Source organism: Cygnus olor, chromosome 2 (assembly GCF_009769625.2).
Source record: "Cygnus olor isolate bCygOlo1 chromosome 2, bCygOlo1.pri.v2, whole genome shotgun sequence".
Classification (NCBI taxonomy): Eukaryota; Metazoa; Chordata; class Aves; order Anseriformes; family Anatidae; genus Cygnus; species Cygnus olor.
In genome coordinates this window covers 44,141,027-44,166,920 of record NC_049170.1, presented here as the reverse complement: position 1 = coordinate 44,166,920, position 25,894 = coordinate 44,141,027, and the positions used below count along the sequence as shown (strand labels likewise).

Here is a 25,894-nt window from a genome sequence, read left to right as displayed (position 1 = left end):
GAAGCAGATGCTGTGACTTTTTTAAGACAAAAGAAATGAAGTTTTCCTACCCCAAACAATTTCTTCAGAAGAAAATTCTGGAATGTAGATTTACTGTTACACACTGATAACCCACTGTGATAATTGTACCTGTGCCACTTCAGTATTAATATTAGAACAACTTTAAGCCTAGCTTATCCTTGTTTAGGAAGAATTGGAGCAAAGAGTTTAAGGTGGATGTGAAATGTTCTTTCCAGTCTATCTATTTACCAGAATCTCAGAGGCAGTATGTTGGATCAGATGTCCCAGTTAACCTGCACCCAAGAGCTTTAAGGAAGCTAGCTGATGAGATGTTAATCTCCAAATGCAAGGCAGATACCAGGCAAGTGGTGTGGTGCTGTCCATGTTTGGAGTGGATGACCGGGGTCCTGCAGCTGGCAGAGGTGCTGCTATGAGGTGCTTGGGATGCTGTGGTTCCAGGGCTTCAGGCGGGTAACTAAGTTCTAGTTGTAAGATTTTGGTCCGAAACACAGGATTAAATTTTGTAGCATGCTGGAGCCAGCGGATCCTTAAACTGGCTTTGCCAAAGGCATGACTTGCTGCCTCCTTGTGCAGACTGTTGTTGTGCCACTGAGGATGTGCCCTTCAAAGTGGAACTTGGTTGTCACTTCTAACCCCTTCTAACACTCTGAATTTGCAAATGCTGCTTTCCACCACAAAGATGGCTTAAATGGTCTTTGTTTATTCCCAGCTGACTGTTAATACCAATGGATTTTTCTGACCTTGGTTAGTGGAACTATGCATCTTCCAAAAAACCTTTTAATATAAGTGATTTGACTACCAACATTGTCACATCAGCTCTCTCTAAAATATGCAGCTGCTTTTACTGGCTTCATGACACAGTAGCAAGACTGGAAAAGGTAAAAATCATGAAGTGTAGGGGCACGGTAATATGTTTGGTTTTAAAACCTCTTAGTTTGTCAGACTCAAATCTGGTTAGCTTGTGTTCATCTCAAGTTCACAAGGTCAGATTGAATAAACCAGTTTCTAAAACTAGTTTTCTGCTGCTTATAAAGATCCCCTCATCTCTTAACTGAGATGGAAGGCATGAGCGGTGAAGGGGGGTGGAGATAAAGGAGAATGCAGGAGGTACAGGGCTTCCTCTTACAGCGGCTGCCAACTACCAGGGCGATGTAATTGTAGGGTGAAACAACAGCCCTGAGCTGCGGCTCCACACCGGGAGGACTGCTGGTTAGGCAGGGCTCGGTCTTCCCCCTCGTGTGCTGGGCCACGAGAGCTACCTGTGTATTTGTTCACGAATCATGCTGTTGTTTGTTCACTGGTACGCATACGTAATTCTTAAAAACGTCTCTGAAAGCTAATTATCCCAAATACAGTGGGGAAATGAGCAAGTTATTTGATACGCTAATCTTCAGTATTTATATTTAGTATTCAAATTTCAGGCGTTATTAGTGGAGAAGTTAAGGTACCTAAAATGCTACTCTGATCGTGGTGTGACACAAGCTAATTGTTGCAATTGTTGCAGGTCCATTCTCCAAGGTTGCCATTAAAATGGGAACTAAGAACCAGGTTTTTGTGGAGTGTGAACAATTTTACCTCTTTCCACTTAAACTCCACAACAATTGTCTGCATCAGGCTCTGATCCAATTCTCCTGAGTTACGTATTTATGCTGTGAAAGCCTGTGTGTATTTTATATGTATGTATATATATCGCTGCTTGAATGATGTGGGGAAACAGTTTTTCTAGGTTTTCTGAAAAAAATAGTGGAAGAGAAGGACTGAAATTCACTGGAAAACGAGTTTATACTAAATTCATAATGCTCAAAGCCTTGCATAGTACCTAACAAAGCCACTGGTGTTTGAGTTATTGTCAAGGGAATTAAATAATAAAACACCTTTACTAATGGAAAATTTCAGACTGGCTACTTTTTCCAAAAGGTAAAACCAAGAGGCTACTGTTTTGTCTGTAGGGTTTTTTGTTTAAGATTACAGGGTAGCTTTCAGAGCATCAGACTTCATTTGTGCTTTAAAACATAGCCTCGTGTGTTGCTGCCTTGTGCTAATACCTAACACTGGAGGCTTAAAGAAAATCTTGTCAGGGCTCTGAAATGTCGTGACGGCATGTTTTGTGCAATGCAGCTATATTCCACATGTTTTGCCGACAATTGTGTGCATACATGCTCTTACGGGCTCTAAAATGAGAGAAATCAAGTGTTCGCAAGCTGGGGGACGAACGGCACCGGCAGGATCGCTGAGAGGCCGTTTATTTAAATGCAGGTTAAGGATAAGCCGCCTCAACTGCTGTTTTTGCTGCATTTTCTTCTGTCCCGGTGCCTACTACATTCCACTGCTTTTGTCTGGCCTTGGTATTTGGGAAATTTTGGTGAGGGCTGGAAGGTGGGGGCGGGGGGGCGCGCTGGAAGCTGGTCAGCAGCGAGGAGAGGAGCGCTGGTGTGGGAATTGTGGAGTGGGGTCAGGGTTTAACTTTAGTGGCCATTCATCAGATGATGATTGATTGCTGTGCAGTCCCAGGGGACGTTTAACAACATCTCCGCCCATCCCCCTGCCCCCTTTGAAAGCAGATGGACCAAAAAATGGGGAGAGCGACACCCAGGAATTCCTGCTGTTGTAAAATGTTTTTACGGTGCACTGTACAGCCTTTCCTGAAGCAATCACATTTATGGCCTTGCTGTTGTATTTCTTGGGCTGCTGTGGCTGTAAAAGATGAATAGCCCTGTAATATGGTTCACTGATTCTGTTTAAATTGAAGTAGGCTCCCTTTATTGTTTTGTGTCTAAAATTGTGTGCCACCAATTCAGGAAATATTTCCTGTTTGGGAAATAATCAACCCATACCTGATTTACTTTAAAATAAATCACTTTTAACTATCTCTGAAACTATTCTGTTTTTGCTTCTGACTTTTATCTCTTCATTTAATTTTGATGAAACTCTAAAACACTATTTAATGTAACAAAACAGCTCTTTTAAAATATACTAAACTTGCTTATGCATCTTTTTCTTACTGGAAAGCTTTACTGAAATGAGTGTTGATAAGGTAAGTTTTCTCCTAAAAACAATCGTGGTAATTATATAGGAGAAAAAAAAAAACTAGCACAATTCAGAAATTCTTTGAAAGCAATCCATTTCTGCTTTCTCCTCGCTTATTTCCTTCCTATCAGAACACTCGTGTTAGAGAAAAAAAGTACGGTTGAAGGCTTCACTCTCAAACTGTTTTCATACATTCAGGAAAACGTTGAAATTAACAGGGCGATGGTTGATTAGTTTAGATCTTCTTACTTAGCTTGCTTAGTATTGTCCCTGCCTCTTCAGGTGGAGGGGGTATTTTTTCATCTTTGCTCTTATAAGTGCTGTTTTCCAGGCTGTGTGTCATAAGCAGATCCTGTTTTGGAGCACTTGGCTGTACTCTTCCCTTCCACTACCCCCACCCATCCACAGTTCAAGACTCTTCTTGCTGTTTTAAAGGCGGTGATCTGGGCATAGAAGGAGCTGTATGTTGCTGTATTAACAGCGCAAGTGAAATTCAGGATGGCCTTGCTGCTGAGATAGGCAGAAGGGGAGGCTTTGCCAGCTTCTAGGTACACTACAAATTCATTGAGGCTGAATTGAGAGCAGAGTCCTGTATCATCCTAATACCAGTATCAAGAAAATACAAAATCAGTATACTGGTTTTTGGATAGGTTGCTTGTTTGTGTTTTTGCTTTTCTCCCCCTTCTACTTTGAAGCACGTATAGAAGCTTTGCCTAACAGTACCCAACCTTTGTTCCGTGACCTAGGGACTGGGATGCAAAAAGACTCGAGTGTAACAATAAATGAGCGGCTGTGGATGTGATCATAGACAAACTGGATGCTGTGCTCCAAGCTCTGCTGGTCTGACTGGCACAGATCCCCCTTCTCCCTACACAACTGAGTACTTCCCAATTTAGCTCTGGATTGCTGAGAGTCCTTCTGCTTGGTAGAGCCGATGTATATCCTATTGGGTGCTCCTGTTCTTGTTTTCTCATTTGGGGTTGGTGTGTCCAGAGGGGAGCTTCTGGGCAGTTCCTAGTTCACCTAGGAGTTGAGGGACTCTTCCAGTCTTTTGGTGACCAGCTTCATTCCCCACTGAGTGCCCTAGGGATATTAGGCAATTGTTCTTTCTCACATGTGTATTTAAGAACTGTTTTAAACAACAGTATATTGATGGAGATCAGTCCATCAGTCTGCTTCTTCCCCTTCTCTTTACCTAAGCTTGTTAACTCCTTTGCTCCCAGATTTAAATCTAAGTAATTTCACCATTTTCTATTTACAAATTTTCTATTTACAAAGAAACAAACAGGAGGCTTTGTCAGTGACTTTGTAGTGTTTACCCAAAATACTGTAACCCACATCCTACATAATCTGGACACTTCTGAAATGAAATTATGGCTCTTGTCACTCCTCATTCTAAATTGAAGATGGATGTTCTCCACCACATGATGGTGGGTGGCAAGAGGCAACTATAAATGTTAAATTGAATTTCTCTTTGGCTTGAACAGCAGGATGATTCTTTGCAGTGGACACGGTCACCTTACAGGAATGCCTGGCTGGCGGGACAGGTCTGTGGTGTTTACCCTAGCTTTTGCTTCTGGTGTTGCCTACTTTGGAGGGCTCACAACAGATTTAAATTGCTTTTGGACTTCTGTTCATATGGTCACCATTTTCCTTTCAGCTGCTCTGCTTGATTGAGGCCCCAAATCCCTCTTGTATGTTTTTAAAGTATATCGGATTCATATGACTTAACTTGATACCCTGTCTTGGTTTTCATTCTCTCTCAACTTCTCAGTTGCTTAAGTGGAGTCATTCAGCAACATGTAATAAACATTCCCTGTAATTTCAACAGCAAAATTACAGAACGGCATGAGCAAGTGAACATTGTATACAGATTTAGACAACCGCAGTGTAAAGACAAGGAACCCTGTAGTTGAGGAAGATGTATATAGAAAAATGCATTCCAGAACCGAGGCGGCTTTTACATCCTTAAAGACAGAGGATCTGAGACACTGCTTAAGGGTTTAGTGTTTGAACAGAAGCAAAATGAAGTCTGTTCCAATTTCCCTACAGCAAAACTTAACTTTCAAGAAAAGGGTTTTAGTAAAATCTGACACGTGCACAAATGCACACATACCCCTTTGAGAAATTAATCCATATACCACTTCAGCTGTTGCACTTACAGGAGCTTAAAATGGCAGTTCATGCAACACAGGAAATCTGAGGGAATCACCTGTCCCCCTTCCCCCTTTCTTTTGTGGGAGAAGGGAAATGGGGATGTCATGCGCTGTATCACAGGCTGTTAGCTGGAGTCAGAGGGGTTGGATGACAGCTGTGAGGAGACAGGCATATCGAATACTTGCCCAGGCTTTGTTCTACTCTTGCTGCCTTTTGTGAGGTAGACCTTAAATAGCTGGTGATGGAAAAATTATTTGTACTGTACAGTGGCAAATAAGGTTTCGTAGTGGTTTTCTGGCTCTTCTGTGGTAGCCTAGATTTTTCTAACACTACTCTATTCAAAGTCTCACTCCTAGCTACATACACTTTCTTAGAGACTTTCTTGTGTTGAAGTTTTGTATTCCCTTACTTGTGTCTTCAGAAACAAACCAGCTGATGTTTTCTTCCAAGAAAACAGTTCCATGTAAGATGCTATTTTTGTGTGCTACTTCCCTCTACTGGATGGAATGGAAACTGTTATGGCTGGTGAATGGATCCACCTATTAGGCTGGGCTGATGTCTTGTGTAAGACTTTCATTGTGAATTCAAAATACTTTTTAAGTGCTTTGTGAGTAGAATGGGATTTAGTTATTACCCCGAGTTCCCCGTAACACAAAAACGCTCTGGGCAAGCTACTGTCTTGTCTTGTTCTCCTCCAACTCAAGCATTTCCAAATATCACTAGTGTAGAAATACTGTGGCAGAGTAAACGTTTTGTTGCTTTGCAGTTGGGAGTGGTAGGAGGGAGTTCTGCCTAATATTGTCGCTGCCCTGAGTACGTATAAGTGGTTTACGTGTTTTCAGAAAACAGAGGATGGTTCTTGGCATGCGTAATGTTTTTCCACTGGGAGGGGGAAAGGTGGGGATGCTCTATTTATTCTCCATTGCAGCGATTATTGTGACCCACTTCAGAGAATGTAGTGTTGTGTATGCAGGAAAAGTCTTCATCTGAAACTTGCTATAGATGACATCTCCAATCTGTAAGTGTTGGCAGATGGCTTCCGTTCTTAAGAGGAGCTGATGTGGACATTCTTCCTAGTATTGTATTGCAAAGAAAACAATGACACTTCCATCTAACTGTTAAAGTACAATTTGGAGCTTACTAGGAGGGATTGCTCTTCCTCTGTGGAGAAACTATTGTGAAGTCTTTGCCCATTGCTACTGCCTTCAACCACCTTTTTTAAATTATCTGTTTTTTTTTCCTGTCCCTTTTTTTGCCTTCAAGTCTTCATCAGACAGTGATACAGGTTTTTCTCTTCTAGGTACTGCATTTCTACTGTGATACTTGCTCTGTCCCCATATGTCGGGAATGTACCATGGGACGACATGTGGGTCACAGCTTTATCTACCTCCAAGATGCTCTTCAGGACTCCAGGACTCTTACCATCCAGCTCCTGGCAGATGCTCAGCAAGGACGACAGGCTATTCAGGTAAGATACTCCCAACTGAAGTGCTTGATTTTTCTCTTCTATTCCCCCACAGCTTGTTTGTTACAGGGCAAGGTGTCAGGCAAAAAGCTCTCTGCTTCTTCTGTCAGTCTTCTCACCCCTTCTGTTCTCCCAGAACTGACAGAAGTTGCTGCGTAGGTGAAAAGAGTGCTGGTAAGAATTTTGCATTCTTGCAGCGTAATCCTGTCATGCAAATCATAACATATATGAAGATCTGTCCAAACACACTTGAGCATGAAGCATTTTGAACCAAGTTCTGATCTTATGTAGCAGTGCTGAGCGTGTTTTTGTTTTTACAGTTGAGGCTTATTTTCAGATGTCTGTCTTGTCTGTATGGCATCTGTACTGTAACTACCTATAAGTCTGATGTGTGTTCGTGTTGCCACCAAATGTGAAGTACTAATCAGCTGTTTGGATTAGTGTGGAACTCCTAATCTGTCTGGGGAAGGGGTCGGTTATCTCCATACAAGGACTGCTCTGACTACACAGGTGCATACTGTATCCTACCTCGGCTATTTTACAATGCAAATATAAATACTGAGTGAGAACCAGAAGGATCATAGCACAGTGCTTCAGTCTACAGAAGGAATTAACACAGGGAATTAACCTGCTGAGGATATGTGGATAACTAACTTGTGCTGTGCAGTATCTACTACTAAACATTGTAATATTAGCAGTAGTTTTCTTTGCATGAAGAGGCTTTGGACAGGGAAGGCTTAGTGCGATGCTACTCTCTGCTCTACTACCATCTAGTTCTGTCAGCCTTAAATGCTTTAATTTTGAGCTGGATACTCAACACTTCTATGTGAGATTTAACCATCAAGACCTTTTCTTTGAGTAAACACTACCAGAAGGAAGTAAGCATTCTCAACTGGATGTGCTTTCCTTGCAAATACATGGTACAGGAAAAAGCTTTCCATTCATCACTGCTTATTTCCAGTAGACGAGTATTTGGGTGGGTCTTTTTAAATTTTTTTACTAAATCTGTTAAATCTCATTCTCTGAAGGGAGTGGTCACTGCTAATAGCAGTGTTTCCAAGCTCTTTTGTGGTGCTACAGAGTTCCTGCGTACTCTGGGCAGGTGTAGGACTTGTGTGTCTAGAGGGCTGGCTGTTCTGAAGTTGGGATCCCTTTCTGTGATGTGAGACGATAATTTCCTGCCTCACTGATAAGTGAGAATAAACCCGAAGTTTTATCCTGTCATATAGCTATAACCTTTTATAGGGAAGCTTGTTCAGTGGATCAGGAGCAGCTAAACTTTGTCATTTGTACCTGTGGAATGAAATAAGTATTGTGATGGTATAGATTTTAAACTGTTGATACCTCCCCTCAACTTTTGGTGTTAACAGCTTACATACACCAGAACAGCAAATGAAGAAGTTTTAGAACTGAGTGGCTAATTTAAAACTGCATGTCAACACAGAATCCTGCAAACCTTACCTTCCAAGACTTGTTTTAAACTGAATTGTAAGGCTCTTCAGCAGAATCCATACTGAAACATTTAGCATGTCCCCAGAATGAGCAAGAAGGAAGGGATTATACTAGTTTAAAGAACCTCGGTAGTGTAGTGTTTTAAATTTCTCCAGGCTGTCCTGGACAAGGGCTTGTCTGTTAGTAATTAAATTACTGCTTTTGACCTCCCAGGCTCTTAATCATTTAACTGGTCTGGATAAATCATCTAAGTAGTGACTGTCTCTTGGAGTACACACTAGCAGAATAACACTGAGTATCACTCTGCTAGTATTGCAGGCATGCTGTTGTGCCTCCTTGCTTCCTACTGGGTTTACTCTCCTCCTTTCTTCCCAGTTCTCTTCTGGCTTTTCTGTTGGAGGCTTCTGCTGTTGTGGTGAGCTGACTGCTTTATGATGGCACAGGTAAAGGGTGGGTGGCCCTAACACTGCTCATGTAACTCAAGCAAATAGCTCAGTTGAATTATGCTTGTCTAGTTTTGCCATGGTCCAGATACTGTCAATGCAGGTTGAGGCATCTTGGAAGTGCTAACTGTGCAATTTGTATGAAAAACTCTGAAATAAATGATGTTTTTCAAGAACTGACTTATTAATGCAGTGGTCCTTTTAATCTGGACCACTCTGCAGAGAAAAAAGGGGTACTGAGTGAGCATATCTGATAAAGTTGAGGTAGTAATCTGTGAGTGAATGTGGGAAGACTACAACTCTGATATTGCTACCTAAGTGACAGCAGCAACAACTAGAACTGTGACACAGTTAAAGGCAGAGGTGTCGACTCAAAGGCTGGTACAGTGAGCCTGCTACACAAGGCAATTTTACAGAGCAGAGCTTTCCTTGTTCTTGGGACAGTAGGGTTGTGAAGCTACGTGTTTATCCCAGGGAGGAGACAGCATGTCAGCATGAATTTAGGACAAACCCTGAACTAACCAGACTCTAAAATAAATTGGCTTGAATGCTTTTCTTAAAGCTTGGAAGCAGTCTGTAGAACTAAGTGCCAATATAAGCTGCAATATGAGGAACAGACTGGTGTTCTAAGGCAGGTTGAAAAGTAATATGGTGCAGTAACGCTTCTTAGTGGGATTGTTTCATAATGCTGTATTAGTAACTTTCCTAATAGGCTAGGAAAGTGATACCTCTTGGACATGCAGTGTTGAGGATGGATGAAGAGGGGTGGCTGGGAGGAAAGGGAAAAAGGTGGACTCTTAAGGGCCTTGCAGGAGAGGGGAAATCAAGCCAGGAGTCAACTGACTGGAGAGTATCTGGTTAACCAAAGTTGAAGGCTTTTAGGAAGAAATGTTTATTTAAACTCTTCCTGTGGCTTTGGAGGAAAGATTGTTTTTCAGACTTGGGGGTGGGGTGGGGTGGGGGGAATTGCTGTGAGTTAGGATACATTTCAGGACTGACTGACCAGATCAAGCTTCAGTGAATCAAGATGCTGAAAAGAACAAACCTGACTCCTCAAAGGATTCAAATTTCTCCAAAACAAGCAGTAAGCCTGGCAACATGAGGCTTGCTTTTTCCCCCCCCTTATTGATTCTGCAGCAAAGGAAAGCTGCTCGCCTGGTGCTGCCCTGGTCCTGGCTTGGAGCGTACATTTCTAAGCCCATCCCCAACACAAGAACTTGTGCATGTGTAACTGAGTGGTGAGCTGATCCAGCTGAGAGGATAACCTTTCGGTAGGATTACTCTTTTGGCTGAGTCAGCTCCCTAGGCTGGTTCACTACAGTGCTACAGGGACTGATGATGCCAGGAGTAGAGCAGAACCCCCCAGCCCTGTTGCTTGTAGGACCTCTTTCTGAGCAGGCATATCTCATCAGAAAGCTATCCTCCTCGCAGAGATAATTTTCTAGCGTTTTCAGTGACTTGATTCATATAAGGGTCTTAAAGCTGAAGCTGACATCAGATTAATGGGGTGGGGGTGTCACACAGGACTGTTCCCTTTTGATACCTATCAGCTTGTCCTGCTGACTTGCTTTTACCTTATCTCAGAGTGCATGCTTAGCTGTCTTCTTTCAGAATTTTTTCCGAGGAGGGGGCCACAAACTGAGCGTAAATCTGTTATGATGATAGATAGATGGCTTCTTCAAAATGTCATGTTCTTAAAATACATCTATACATGTGTAATTGTATATATGTATGTATGTGTGTGTAATTTAATGCACTTGAGTAACAGTAAAGCATTGAGTGCTTGCTCCCATTTAGGGTTAATTTCCAGGTGAACATGTTAAAATACAGTTTGATCTTTGTATGTCAGCTGTCTTAAAAATAGCTATTTTTTTAATTGTAGCTGAGCCTATATCTGTGTTTGCTGGGGTATTTGGCAATGCTTTAATTTAAATGTGGAAGCATGCCATGGGACTGGTCATTAGCAGAGCGTGGAAGGAAGTGACTTGCCTTCCAGCATCAAATGCTTAATCTTTGGTAAGGAGGGCCAGCCATTAAGGCAGTGCCTCTTCTTGCAGGAATAAATCTGGGGGAGGTGGTATGAAGTAGATCAAGTGGACCTTGAGCACCTTCCCTCCAGAGAAGGGGGGAGAGAGGTAACTAGGAAATTTGGTCCTTCAGAGGAGGAAGCCGATCTGTTATCCTGAGCCTCTGCCCTTCAGTGGGAGCTTCCCTGTGGGTTCACGTATGGAATCTGTGCTGCTGCTGGGAGGCCGATAGCTGAGAAGGATGGCACTGCTGTGCTGCAAGGCATCCTTTTGGTGTTGTCACACTGAGTAAGCTCAAACACCCCAGTGCATGGCTTTGAAGTCAGGCTTGTCGGGTGGAGAATCTAAAAATGAAGCCTAGCAAACAAAACACAAAAGCACAATTGACTCTTTCCAGCAGCCCAGATGAAAGGAAATATAAAACAGAATACAATTTCACAAATGATCAGTTAAGTCCTTAATGTAAATCTAGCCTTTATATCAAGAGGCTGAATTTCTTTAGGTACTCATTTTTCACCTTGTTTTAGTGAATTTCTTAGTTTAATATACAAGCAGATAGTTACCAGGGAAGACAGACTTTCACGTTTTAAGTCCACGGTACTTTACATTGTAAGTCCATGCTACTGCTCTACCTTTAAAGTTTAGGCAAAAATCCCGTTACAACTGAAGTGGTTTAGTTTGTCTGCCATGAGCTAACCTCGGCAACAGGAGGCTCTAGCCCTTCCTGTGTCAAAACTCTTTCAGATTCCTTAACCACTTTAAGTGAGAATATCTTAGTTCGTTCACGCTTCTTACGATGAACTTTAAAATCGGCCCAATGACTGATTTGCGCTATGGCCACACCAATATTACTTCAAAGCAACTGCAAAGCCTATTTATCTTAACGTTCTTACTGTAGCTATACTTTGTATAAGATCTCCAGTTAGTTTCTCTAGTAGAGGAACACTAGGAAGCTTATATCCAGTTCTTGATGGAGAAAGCTGGCTGTTATGGCCTAAGCAATTGGAAAAATCCTGTAAAACCAGCCCTCTATCTGTTCTCACTTCCTTGTGGTAACAAAAAATATTTATGGGTGCAACACCCTTAGCATGTGGTAGAAGAGGGCTACCCTGAGATATGCAGAAAGACTTCCCTAGTTTTTTTAAGTTGCTTTTAAAGTCTAGAGAGGGTTTGCCAGATATCTCAAAGCTTTTCTTCCCAAGAAAAAAGCCCCTCCCCCCCATCCTTTAAGTAGGATAAACTTGCTCTTAAGTTCCTTAGTGTTTAAGGTTTAAGTCTTCCATATTGAGGTGGGAGGTGGGTATTCAAGGTTCTTTATCCACTATCTGTGAAAGGACCTTTTAAACACTCATGCAAGCTTAGCATTGATGGTTAGCAATTCAATTACCACAAACCTCCTTTACATGTTGCATGGTGTTGCCACAGTGCAGTGTTGTACAGCAGTGTTCAAATAGATAACTTTCTGAACTGATCAGATGCAACATCATGGCTAAGCGTCTGGATTAAGAGGCTCTTCTGTTTGAGACCTAGGTTGGCCTCTTTGATTAACTGTGTACTGTGCGGACCTAATTGTGAGTGTACCCAGATAACTAGGGTAGCAGGCTGCAGAAACTCGTACAGTGAGGGTTCTCATTGAGTGTTGCACACTTCTGGCCATAACTTTTAAAAAGTGGCACTAGTGAAAACTTAAGCAGTGATTTCTAGAAAAATACTTCTAAATGTGTTGTAGGAAAATTTAAGTTAAGCAAAGATGAAAAGCCTTCTGGAATTTCATTAACATTAGGCTCTGGTTCCTGGTGGAACCAGTTCTTAATGTACAATAGAAGATAAAAAATCTGGAGAACTGCTGAAAACAGAAAATGGCAAATCCTGCTCTGGGGCCCTCCACAGTCAGCCCAGATATCCAGAAACGCAACCAAGTTCTCATACTACTTTGCTGCTTCTGACTCCTGCAGTCAGCTCCTCATGACTTTGTGCTGCAGAATCAGTTGTCACATCAGAACCGCTGTAGCAAGATCATTACTGGAAGTTTTTTGCGGGTTTTTAGATGTAGCTAAAGGGGAGCTCGCAGAGGTGTCCTAAAGGGCACCAGGGGTTCAAAACAACTCTGTTTTTGCCCTTTTACTCAGGACAGGCTGGAGCATATAGAAACTAGCCAGGCACGTCTGGGTTTCTAGTGTTTCTAGTCTTGCCCTGAAAAGGAATGCTTGAATTAGCGGTTTGTATGCAGGTCTGGCACCCTGGCTGCCAGTGACACTTTTGTGTCACTGACGTGTTTGTGCAGAGCCAGGACTAATAAGATGTAAAATGCTGTATGAATTGATAGGTATAGCTACCTTGAGGGTTCAATGGAGTTGTCTTTTTCAGCTTGTACAAAATGTCCGGAGACCAGGAGACTTGTGCACTTAATAATCCTCATTAAATGCTTTGTAATCTGAAAGTACAGGTAATACTGCATGCCATTGTCCTATTCCGCTGAATGTGTGTTCTGTGTTGCTTTTTGGGTAGGTTTATAGAGAAGAACAAGAAATTCTGAAATGGGTTGGTAACAGCATCCAGTGATGGATGTTTGCAGGGTTGAATTGCATTCCATCGTGAAAGCATGCTTGTCTGCCCCCTGGAACCTTGATTTGCAAAGCTTCCATTTGTTGTGGCTCTTAAACACACTTCGTCATTACTTGAATTTTAATATGACAAATTGGAAGTACTAGTTTCAGTCTGAAGTTTTCAAGATACATTGCAAAGTCCTTTCTTTAATTTTATTTTAAGCAACAAAAGGCACTGGTGACATCTGTAACAGAATGGTAAATATCTTGGTCATGTTACCTTGGCCCCTGGGTATTCACGTGAGTGCAAGCTGCAATTAGGCAACTTGCTGTATCTACCAACAGCAGGAGCTATGGTAGTTGTAACTGAATTTGTGATGGATAACTGAACTGGTGGATGGTCTCCTAAACGCAGTCCTTGTCTCCAGTTTCTGAAGCATGTGAACTTGTTAACCGTTGCATTCACAAGCACTGGAATAATTATGCTATGAAGCATGGCATACAGGGTGCTCTTTAAAAGGATTTCTTGTAAAAATATCATGTGCCTGACCAGAACAAGAAATGCTGCTTCTCAACATTGTTCCTAACAATCTGACCTCTCTGAGGACAAGTTCTGCATAAAAATGCCTGCTAAACAAAAGGAGAGATTTACTGTGGCAGAGTTGTGATGCCTTACAGTAACTAGAAAGTGCGAGGGATTTCCACGTAGTGAAGGCTCTCAAAAGTTATCCTTAAAGCTTCTAGTTCCTGCTTTAGGCCGGTAATTTGCCTGTTGCTCTTCTCCAACATACCACTACCTGCTGCCCTGCTTGCTGGTTAGCCTTCCTAGGCTGTTACAGCCTGTTTGGGCAGAGTGTTATGGGATCGTGTGAATTTTCTAAAGCTTTGTTAGTGTTCCGGACAATATTAGTGTTCTGGACAATGCTAAAGTTGTAGCATCTTTGCCATCCTTAGCTGCTTTGAACTGTTTGGGCTAAGACTAAGAACAAATCCACATGCCATGAGTTGTTGGTAGACAATTTCATGCTATAGAGTGCAGTTCTTACAGAAAGCATTGTGAGGATGCTTTGCCAAACTGTAACCGGTTCCTATGGATGAAAAATCAGCATCTCCTGTTGTGATGGAGTTCTTGAATGGTAGAGTGGTTTTGGTAAAGAATTGAGAATAGCTGAGATTTTTCATACCTTATAGCTAATTGCAATGTGCACACAGATCAGTCCTAATGGGTACTGCTGTACAAAAAGCTCAATTTCAACCAAGACTTTCCTGCTTTCAAAAATACTTGCTAGAATTAGAATATGTATGGATAACGTCGTTTCCCTATCGCTTAACTTCTTAAGGATATATCCCCATCTCTTAGCAAGAGGAGGGTATTCTGCCATTGACAGGACTAAATCTGCTTTGGAAGAAATACGTTTCCTGACAGTAGAAACAGGTTCTGTATTTGAATGGCAAAGCAGAGATGATATGGAGGAACAGTAATTCTCGCATGTGGACTTTTCCAGCTAGGACTGAGACTTACTGGCTTTTATGAAGTCCTAATCTGTGGGCAGTTGTGAAATGTCTGCTTTGCTAACTGTTGTAACAAGGTTTTTTCCCCCTTTCTGTGGACTTGAAATGTTGAATCAAATTTGTCCACTAGCTTTGTGTGAAAGCAGGTCAGGTCTACATGGAGTGGGATATTTAGGCTGCTCCTTCTAATTTGGAGGGAAAAAAAAAGAAGCAGGGGACAACCCAGGTGATTCTGACCCAGAGCTGCATGAAGGCAGAACAGCTGCGGCATGCTTCTCTTCCTGAGCCCTGTCCTGCAGAGGAGCTGTAGAGTAGTGTTTCAGTCTTCCTCTGCCAGTTTGCAAGAGACTCCTCATTAAAGATCAGAACTGTTGTCCTCTTGTGTTGTCCTCTTGTTTTCTTAGGCTTGTCTTCATCTTCTTTTCTCTAGGGGCTAATGACCTGAAGTTAGTCTTCATTTTGCTTTCAGTTCTGTATTCCTACATGACCTGGAAACATACACTTAATTCAATAACTCAAACTTGTTCTAGAGAAACTACCTGGAATGAGGAAACACTTTTATTTCTGTTTGACAGGTAATGCTCCTGTTGTTGGCATAAATTAGATGCTGTTAATTTGCCCATTCAGACTCTGAAAATACCAGTAACTCTGCTTTACATAAAGGGTAACAAAAAGCCCTGTCTAACTTTATAGGCAAAGCTGGAACCAGGTAGTTCATGGATTATTGTATCAGTTTAATTCTGAAAGTGCATGTGTACTGATCAAACTGAAGATATTTTCTGTAAGACCCTAGATGTGAAGCCCTTAAATTACGTTTGTTCTCTTTATCAACTATCAAGACTGCATTTCAGAAGGTATCTTGAGCAACACTACACACAAAGTACAACTTAAATTTTTCTGCCAGAGCATTCCCTTGCCACCTATTTTGAAATAGCTTAGGGAAGTTCTGAAATGTACCAGTCTTTCAAACCAAAATGAGGAAGAGGAATCATAAAATCTATCAGAATTCTGCATTCAAAAACAAATATTCATGGATGTTTCCATGGCTTTCAGTATGCAATGTGGAAAATGAAGTTGAGTTTTCTCATCTGCCAACAAGTAAAATTCTTCCTTGTCAAGCCGTCACAGTGGTGTGTATTGTTGGTAGGGTGTTGGATTTTTTGTGTGTGTCAATTTTAACATCTTTGTCAGTTACATGGACAGTGGGATTGAGTGCTACCTCAGCAACTTAGACACCAACTATGCGGTGCAGTCAATGCACTGGAGGGAAGGGATGCCATCCAGAGGGACCTGGACAGGCTTGAGAGGTGGGCATGTGCGAGCCTCATGAGGTTCAACAAGGCCAAGTGCAAGGTCCTGCACCTGGGTCGGGGCAATCTCAAGCACAAATACAGGCTGGGTGGAGAACAGATTTGGAGGTGTTGGTTGATGAGAAGCCCAACATGAGCCAGCAATGTGAACTTGCAGCCCAGAAAGCCAGCCGTATCCTGGGCTGCACCAAAAGAAGCATGGCCAGCAGGGCAAGGGAGGGGATTCTCCCCCTCTGCTCTGTTCCTGTGGGACCCTACCTGGAGCACTGCATTCAGCTCTGGGACCCTCAGCACAAGGAGGACATTAGAGCCTAATAGACTTATTAAAAGAAAAAAATCACATCTGTTTCCAGGCTTTGAAGTGCAAAATGGGTGAAGGCCTGGTAAAACCTTAGAAGTGTCACTTTGTGCCTTCTCCTGAAAGTGTAGTTAAATGTCAGTTCTTACAGGTTTGGTTGTTCCCTGAATGTGTCTTTTTCTTTCCAGTTGAGTATTGAACAGGCCCAGGCGGTGGCAGAGCAAGTTGAGATGAAAGCTAAGGTGGTACAGTCTGAAGTTAAAGCAGTGACAACTAGACACAAGAAGGCCTTGGAAGAGCGGGAGTGCGAGCTGCTCTGGAAGGTATGTACTTAAACATTTGTGCATCGTACACTTGAAATTGGAAACGTGTTCTTTAACAGTACAGGGCTAGATTCAAATATCTTTCCTTGGAACACTGAATTGAAATACCACTTCAATTGAAATACTGTTTTCTAGGAAGAAGGATGCTGGATTCTGGCACTGGTTGATTTTGTTTTGGAGGTATCTCTTAATCTTAAACTTGTTTTTTGGTAGGAACTACTATATCCTGAGGCAAGCTCAGCATCACAAGTAAGGTGGGCACCCCCCCTGCTGGCTCAGCAGCAATACATCACATCTCCAGTGCTGAACAACAAATAGAATGTCCTTCACACTTCATTTAATGAATGTCCCTTTAAAACATTTTAGAGGTTTCTGTATAACTAAGTATGTAGTATATGGGTGTTCTTATAGAAGGATCCACTTCTCGTACACAAAGGAAAGGAGTAAAGCTGTATATGCTGTGTCCTTAGAAACAAATTAGTATAAATTTGGCAAGACTGGCTTTCTCAACACACCCAAGAACTTGCTTTATTGTATAAAAAGTGTAGTTGCCCCTCTGACTAGTGAAACTAGGCAATATGGCAGTTGGATTTTTACTAGCAGAATAAAAATATTTCGCAGCAACAGTATCTGCACTCAAGTACTTTGAGTAATCTCAGACTCCTGCATTCACTTCAGCTGTGATAAATGTGCAGGGTGGGAGGGTGGGGGAGAAGTACCCAGAAAGGTAACTTAGTGGTCATGCTTTTTTAGTGTTTAGCAGTGGTCCTTTGGGTCCCAATGCAGTACTGAGCAGAAACCAAACCCGCTCTTCCTGCTGTTGGCTTAGTTCTTTTAGACCAGCCAGTCAAACGGACTTCTCTGTGACTGCAAGATTGCTAAAATTGGTACAGGGGAAGGAGCAAATATGTGTGGCAAAGAGGTGGGAAAGCTTACAAGTAAATTTCAAGTGCTAGTGTAAACCAGCAAGTGCACTGGATGAAGTATAGTAAAAAAAAAAAAAAAAAAAAAAAGTCCTGTGTGGCCACTGCCTGTATTAGCATGTGCAGGCCAGGATGGCCTGTACACATGGTTGAGGCACTGGATGTCAAGAGGCAGTTTAATCTGTTGCCTGCAAAATGACCACTCTAATGGTAAGGGCTATTTCTTGGCTGTACTGTAGGTACAGTGAGATTAATCTCCTAAAGGAGAGGTTTGTGTTTTTGTAGTTCTCTTGGTTTTAGACATTCTTATAAAAACAAACTTGATAGTTACTGTCCGAAGGCTGCTTTCTTGAGATACTTGGATTGAGGCAGATAAGTTCACTTTCCACTCTTGGCCTTCCCCAAGAAACTTGGCAGCCTTTTCTTTTGAGGTATTACTAGTACAGAAGTAAGAGATGCTCCTAAGCTGTTTGTATCCCAGCATATGTGCATTTAAAAAAAAAAAGCCTGCACTGAGAACAAGTTCCCTTCGAGTTATAAAACAGTGTTTTCTTTTTGTGAAGGAAAAATGGGTCTTGATAGCATACTGGTGTGAGAAATGATTCTAGCAAAAAAGAAAAAGCAGAATGCGTATTTAGGCCTGATGTGAAGAGTGCTAGTGAATAATTCTGGGTACCAAAGCTGAGGTCAAAGTACTTACGATTGGTAATCTTTTGGAAACTGGTGATTTTAATGAGATATTGGAGGAAGCATATTTGATACTTTTTTGGAAGCAGTTGTGTAAAAACATTTATCCCTTAATTTTAAATGAAATGGCATGTTTGTACATCTGTTAACTGCTCATTTTGTGAAGTCTGAAGACTCAATTATACACTGACTTGTCCCTCACCAAAATACACTGGTATTGTTCTGCAGCCACACAAGTATCAGGCATAAAGAAATACATTTTTGCAACTATAAAGCAATTACTTATTTCATTAATTTTACAAGGCAGGTGTATTAGCCAGATGTCAAAAGTGATTTTGACAAGTAAAGACAAACATGAGCATGTTTTTAAAAACAAACAAAGCTATTGTTGGTTGAGCTTCCAGCCCAACTAGGGGCTGGCAGCAACTGTCTGTCCTTTGAAGTGACATTATGGCAACCTGTTGTAAAGTAGTAGCTCAGCATGACTGCCAGTATTTGGAAGAAAATATTAAAATAATTGGATCCTAAAAATTCCTGGAGATAGGTGTCTGATATTATCCAGTCCCATGGAAACAGTTTGGGCAGGCAAGGGAATGAAGAGAGCCCGTATCCATTAGCTGATGCCAACTCAGCATCAGCCTTCTGTGATAGCAGCCCACCCTCTGAAATTCTTCTCCCTTCTCCTCTTGGAGATGCCTTGGACTCTGCTCTTTATTGAGAGCTGCAGTAACTTCAGTCTTTAGAATCTAAATAAGATGTGCCTTCTGATGATCGGTCAAGTACCTTGCAGGTAGGGGGTAGAATAGCTTTTAAGGAAGCAAGTCGTTGTTAGCTACTAAAGAATCAAATCTTTCAAATAGAACAAATAGAATACTGATGCAGCAGTTCCATAGAGCAAGAATGTATGATTTTAACTGGAGGACTGGAGAAAACAATCATCTGAATTTGGATAAATAATTGCTTTTCCTCACTTCTGTTCTTCTATGCCATAGTTTCTAAAGGCTTGTTCTACAGTTTCTTATCACATCCTGTGTCAGCATCCTGCAATAACTACATAACTGTTTATGTAGAAGTAACATTAGGAAGTGTTTGGGTGTCATGGGTTGTCTTTCCCTGATAAGTGTGCTTTTCTTCCCCCTTCCTCCCCTAAGGTGGAAAAGATTCGTCAAGTCAAGGCTAAGTCACTCTACCTGCAAGTTGAAAAGTTACGTCAGAACCTAAATAAGCTGGACAACACAATTAGTGCTGTTCAGCAGGTCCTGGAGGAAGGTCGTACCATGGATATTCTTCTGGCCCGGGACCGTATGCTGGCTCAGGTGCAGGAGCTGAAGAATGTGAGGGGCCTTCTCCAGCCACAGGAGGATGACAGGATCATGTTCACGCCCCCTGACCAGGCCTTGTATATGGCCATTAAATCAATGGGCTTTGTTAGCAGTGGGGCTTTTGCTCCTCTGACCAAAGCCACTGGGGAAGGCCTCAAGCGTGCACTGCAGGGCAAAGTAGCCTCTTTCACAGTGATAGGCTATGACCATGATGGTGAGCCTCGCCTTTCAGGAGGTGACATGATCTCTGCAGTGGTGATGGGTCCAGATGGAAACCTTTTTGGGGCAGATGTCAGTGATCAACAGAATGGGACCTACCTGGTCAGCTACCGTCCACAGCTAGAGGGAGAGCATCTGGTATCCGTGATGATGTGCAACCAACACATTGAGAACAGTCCCTTCAAAGTCATGGTGAAATCTGGGCGCAGCTACATAGGTATCGGGCTACCTGGGCTCTCGTTTGGCAGTGAGGGAGATAGCGATGGCAAACTCTGCCGCCCCTGGGGGGTTAGTGTAGACAAAGAAGGCTACATCATTGTGGCTGACCGCAGCAATAACCGCATCCAGGTGTTCAAACCGTGCGGGACTTTTCACCACAAGTTTGGCACGCTGGGCTCCCGGCCTGGCCAGTTCGATCGGCCTGCTGGTGTGGCCTGTGACATCTCGCGTAGGATCGTCGTGGCTGACAAGGACAATCATCGCATCCAGATCTTCACATTCGAAGGGCAGTTCATTCTGAAGTTTGGGGAGAAAGGAACAAAGAATGGGCAATTCAATTACCCATGGGATGTGGCTGTCAATGCAGAGGGCAAGATCCTGGTCTCTGACACAAGGAACCATCGCGTTCAGCTGTTTGGGCCTGATGGTGCATTTCTTAACAAGTATGGCTTTGAAGGGGCACTCTGGAAGCACTTTGATTCCCCCAGAGGTGTGACTTTCAATCACGAGGGCCACTTGGTCGTGACAGACTTCAACAACCATCGCCTCCTGGTCATCCATGCAGATTGCCAGTCAGCACGCTTTCTGGGCTCAGAGGGCAGCGGGAACGGCCAGTTCCTGCGCCCGCAGGGAGTGGCGGTGGATCAAGAGGGGCGCATCATTGTGGCCGATTCCAGGAACCACCGGGTGCAGATATTTGAGTCAAATGGTAGCTTTTTATGCAAGTTTGGCACTCAGGGAAGCGGCTTTGGTCAGATGGACCGTCCTTCAGGTATAGCCGTCACCCCTGATGGCATGATTGTTGTGGTCGACTTTGGAAACAATCGAATTCTCGTCTTCTAATCTGTGTTTGAATTAGGAAGAAACTGTCTCAGGGAAATTCTTCTAAGAGAAAATGAAAAAATACAACGTTAATTCAAACCTACCTCATCTTTAATTTTTTTACAGATGAATGTACTTATCTTTTCTGCAGGGAGTGAGCCTGTAAAGTTAAATTCTATCTACCTCATTGTCCTCCCTTCCATCCCCAGTTTCTCTCCTCTTCCCTGTCCCAACACACTCACAGTTCAGAAAATTTTTACCTCTCCCCCCATGGGGTTTCATGCACAAACATGTTGCTGTGCACATTAGGTGGTTTGTGTGGTATATTCTGTAGGCTAAGCCAAAAAGGCCCTATAAGTTTTTTAATGGAGAAAATGGTAGTAGGTATTTGTAGAGAATTTGTGTTCTTGACCATACTGCAGTTCTGTGGGTGGGGACACGGGAAGGGGATTTTTTTTTTTGAATTGCTGCTGCAGCAGAGAACTTTTTCCTGTTCTCCTTTTTATACCTCAGTGTGTTTGATTTACTGGTGAGCACAGTGTCTTGTTCCCAGGAGACTTTGAACTTTTTGTGAAAGTGAGTGGGATTCACTTGCCAGGAAGAGCAAGTTTGCATCTTTTTGGCATTTCTGTGTACTTTTCTGAAACACAGTAATCCAACAGCACAAAGAGAAGCTGATGAAAATGCACAAAAATTCTTTTGAGTTGAAACCAAATTGTTCATTTTAGTGGCTTAGTTCAGTTGTCAAAAAGTTTAGACAAAGCAAGGCTTCCTTTAGTGTAACCTGTCCTTGAGTATTTCTTTTTATTCTTTTCATCTGAAAGTTAAGTTAGTTTTAAAATTTTTTCTTTTATCAGTATGTATGCCTGATCTGGATAAGAAGTTATGAGGAGCATTGAAACAGGGAAAAATCAAGCCCTTGATTTAATTTTTTGTGAAACGACTAGCTTTTTTCTTTTTTTTTTTGGCCCTCCCCGTAGAGAGACTTTAAGGGGGAAAAAGTTCAATGGATTTGTTAGAAGTGGTACCTATTTCCAAAAGTAAGAAATAAGCACAGCTTTGGAGATTCAGGGTGAGTTTTGGAAAAATCAAGTCTCTTGTGTTTAGAGGATTGCAATAACTATCAGTGATGAAACTTTTTTTTATCCTCTGGCTTTCCCAGGGAGCTGGACTGGAAAAGTCCAGAAGCTCTACTTCAGTATTTCAGGTGGGGTGAGCCTGTAGCTCCATGTAGCTCTTGCTACAGATCCAAATGAAAAGTTACCTGTTCCAGCCTAAGGCAAACTATATCAAGATGAAACTTTTCTTTTTTCCAGGGCAGTACCAAAGAATTCTGTGTAAAATAAATAAATAAATAAATAAACTAATGATCCTTAAAAGCTTGGAGGCAGGGGGAAATTAGCCCTTTCAGGGATATTAAAAAAAAATGCTTTTTTGAGAAGCAGAAACTTTCTGGGACAATAGATATCTTTCTAATAAATGAGGGACTTTGAGGCCCTGGAAGCTTTAGTTTTATTCAAATTTTTCAATTCACATATAGCTGTTAGTGCAGGTATGGTTTCTGGAGTTGTTGCTTTATCCTCTGGATAAGGCACTTAGTGGCAATGGTTCAAGTTAGGGAGCACAGGGCTTTTCTGTCACTCAGTGATGGAAGGATTCATGTATCAGTAGTCTTTGCCTTGGAAATGCTATGGGATTTATATTACTGTTTGCAAGAGAAGATCTCTGAAACATAAGCATGGTCAATGTCTGAAGGGCCTTTACCATCCTCTGAGGAAAGGGTTCATCCCTTTGCCAACTATCATGCACAAAAGTAACCTGAGATTGAAAGGCTCTTTATAAATTTGTGAGAAATCACAAGGTGCACTTTCCTTCTTGCTGCTTTTCCCCTCCAAGGAGTGTTAACTTTCTGGGTTTTGTAGAAATCCTGATGTGTTGCATATAGACTTGCTCCACTTAGAGGAGGCTTAAACTAAAGGACCAGAAAGAAACAGACAAATTCATTGAGATGGCAAAACCTTTTAAAAGAAGGGTGAGGAAAAACACCTAAATTAAATAATTGTGCTGCCTTTCAGCCAAAGCCTCAAGGAAGCAAACTCTTCAAGGCAGTATGTTTCAGCTGGGCTTAATCTTAGGATAGCATGTTTTAAAAACAGTCTTCAAAAGGATAATCTTTTATACAGTTGTCTGTCATTAAACTTGTGTGGCCACCCATCATATGGGTATGAGAGAAACCTAGTTTACCTTCAACTTCAAGTTCTACTTGTGTACATGACTCCTGTCTTGGGGGTGGCCAACATTTATGGCAGATGTCAGTGTTTGCTTCATATTATTTCAGTCCAAGAGTTATTTGCAATTTTGGGCTGTGAAAAGTAATATCTGCAGGATCTAGATACCAAAGAAAATTGGTTTTAAAAGCTTTAATGTTTAGTTTGCTGTGTCCTTGCATTTAACCTATCATGTCTTAATAAAAATGCCAGGTGTATTGATATCTTGACCTGAGTGGCTGTTGACGTTAGTGTGCTAGAAATGCTCTTTTGCTTTGGTGCTTACTGGGTTTCTTCTCTGGGGCTGGGAGAAGGGAGTTGTTATCCAGGCCTTTTTTTTTTTTAAAAAAAAAAAAAAAAAAAGGCTAAGCATATGTTCAGCATTGTTGAACAGAAATATTCTTGCCTTTTTCCAGCCTGCACTGTGTAGAAGGTGACACACAGAAGTTGCCCTCTGCTATTTGGTGTGGAGCCATTGCACAAACCACCAGTCCAGCTCTGTCAGGGAGAAGAATAACTAACTTTTGCTGTCTACATAATTCAGCGGACTTGCTCACAAACCAAACCATTAGGCCTCAAGCATTTGACTTCACATGTTGGGGAGCTCTTTTGTTTTAAAAACACTACTATTTAGCTACCCAAACTAATTCCTTATCTTTGTCATAGATAGTGCTAAGCACACTTGGTTTCTCTGAAAAGCAGTAGTGTAGCTTATAAAATGGAGTGTTTTATATGCAATGAAAATGAGTAGCGATAATATACAAGTTCAATGCCAACATCAGACACTTTTGTAAAGTTCCTTATATGGTAATATGTAGCTAATTAACAAGATTCAAACCTTGTCCTGTTTTTCCCATACATGTTCTCATGCTATGAATGTTCTAAAGTTAATGGCCCGGTATCATAATATACATGGTGAAAGTGTGCAGAGGAAAAAAAGCAAGGCTTTGAAGCTTGATTGCAAACCAAACAAGCCTAAGTGGTCGGAGTAATCTTCTGAACCAGTGGAGATGATGGTCTGGAGAAGGGTAAGGTGAGCTTGTGCCTCTTTTTCTTAGCTCTAGCATTGGCAAATGAGATGTGGGTAACAGACCTGTCTGCTAGAGCTCCCAAAGGAATTTCACTATGCCAGGTTAAAACAGTGGCTCTCAAGCAAACTTTTTGCTTGACAATGTTATCAGTGGTCAGTTTGGTTGTTCCAGGTTCAGCCTATGAAACAATCTTGTCCCTTCTCAGTTAAGCAGGAACTTCAGTCCCAAACCGCAGCAGACACAGTACTTGATAATGCAGGTCCTTCAGATAATTCACTCCTTTCATTTAGTACCTTTAAGTAACTTGAAGCCCATAAACCCAAACTACAAAGAAACTTAGTGAATGAGGACAACACTTGAAAACTAATGCATATTGGGGCCAGACATAACCAAGCTGGGAGAAAGAAGAACAAGGTGACTTGGATGTGGCCTTCCTTTGTAATTGCAGGAAAATGGGCTCGGTCTGTTTTGTTACAGTTAAACCAAAATTAATTTTGGAAGAGAGCAGGTTTATAGGCTTATCTGGCCATGTCTTTGATCATAAGACTTCTGTTCAGTTCTGGTTTAAAAGAAATTGTGCCAAAGTGTTTTGTTTGTTTTTTTAAAGGAGTGTAAGCCAAATGGTGCCAAAAGGTAAGAGGGTATTTAAAAATAGAGATATTTAGACACAGTTTGGAGCTGTATAAAAAATGAACACTGGTACTTGCGTTAGACAAATATTGTACCTTTGGTCTTTGTCCTTGGGAGTTTGAAACCCAGTTTGTGGTACAAAATGCACAACTAAAGATGCCACTATCTTTTTCTTGAAGTTCTACCTCACTTTGCAGAAGTTAATCATCTACCTCAATTTAGCATCAGACAGGTTTGAGAAATACTTGAGAATCTGCCTGGGGGAAGGATTCATCCTGCTTTTCAGACAAGCATTTAACTGAAACAGATATTAAATGTGTACAATATAGTGGCTTGCTTTTGTTTTTTTTTCTGTCTGCTCATGGAAATACTAAGCTGCCCTTGCTAGAGAATCTGTAAATAAAAACCAAATGTTCATATACTCTGGTAAACAGGACTGAGATACCTGAAACACTTGAGTTTGATCCGTTTTCACTACGAAGTATGGAAATGTAACCTTCTTTCAGTATTATGACACTACTAGCTGACATACTTCACATTTATTTGCAGTGTTCTTATGTCGGTAAGACCTAAAGGTCTTCTCTCTACAAGAGAAACTTTTATGCATGCCTACGAGTATGTCCTGTTCCTGTGTGGAAAGACTAATGTTATGATTGCTGTAAACACAATGCTGTACCAAATGCTTGAAGGGAATAAGATACTGATTTTTTTGACTTGGTGATTGTATTAGTAGCTTTCTTGACACAATGGGATTTTTTCCACCATGACAAGGCAACCAAGTTCCTATTCCTGGAGGGCGGTTTAAGTTCAGATATTCTCAGGAGAGGCAGTTTAAAACCAGTGTGTTGGGTTTTTACGCAACTTTAATGGCAACACACAACGTGCCCCTTGTTTTACCTGTGGAGTAAAGTTGCAGAAGCACATTTTCAGATCACTGTATTGAAAGATCTTTTTTCCTCCCCACGTTCGGGGCTGACAGAAGCGGGTACAGAGACTCCCTAATAATGATAGGCTGTGTTGGGTTTGGTAAATGTTATGGTGGAAAATGTACATTGATGTCTCTAAGTGATCTTACGGGTTAACAAGCCAGAGTGGCATCTTTTTTCCATCATTGTTTAACCAATAATGGTTCTAAAAATGCTTTGTGTACCTGCATGGTCTTAGACCTTCTATTAAATGATTGTATCAACTTA

General features: G+C 41.7%; 1 protein-coding gene across 2 annotated transcripts in view; it reads left to right on the top strand.

Moving 5' to 3' along the window:
* The window catches only part of TRIM71 (tripartite motif containing 71), a 61,273-nt gene extending 35,379 nt beyond the window's left edge, over positions 1 to 25,894 (top strand). For both annotated transcript variants that reach the window (XM_040548097.1, XM_040548096.1), the window contains exons 3-5: positions 6,506 to 6,673; positions 16,447 to 16,581; positions 19,343 to 25,894. In XM_040548097.1, coding sequence (XP_040404031.1) covers positions 6,506 to 6,673; positions 16,447 to 16,581; positions 19,343 to 20,794 — 1,755 coding nt within the window. In that variant the 3' untranslated portion in view covers positions 20,795 to 25,894. The remainder of the gene's footprint in view (positions 1 to 6,505; positions 6,674 to 16,446; positions 16,582 to 19,342) is intronic.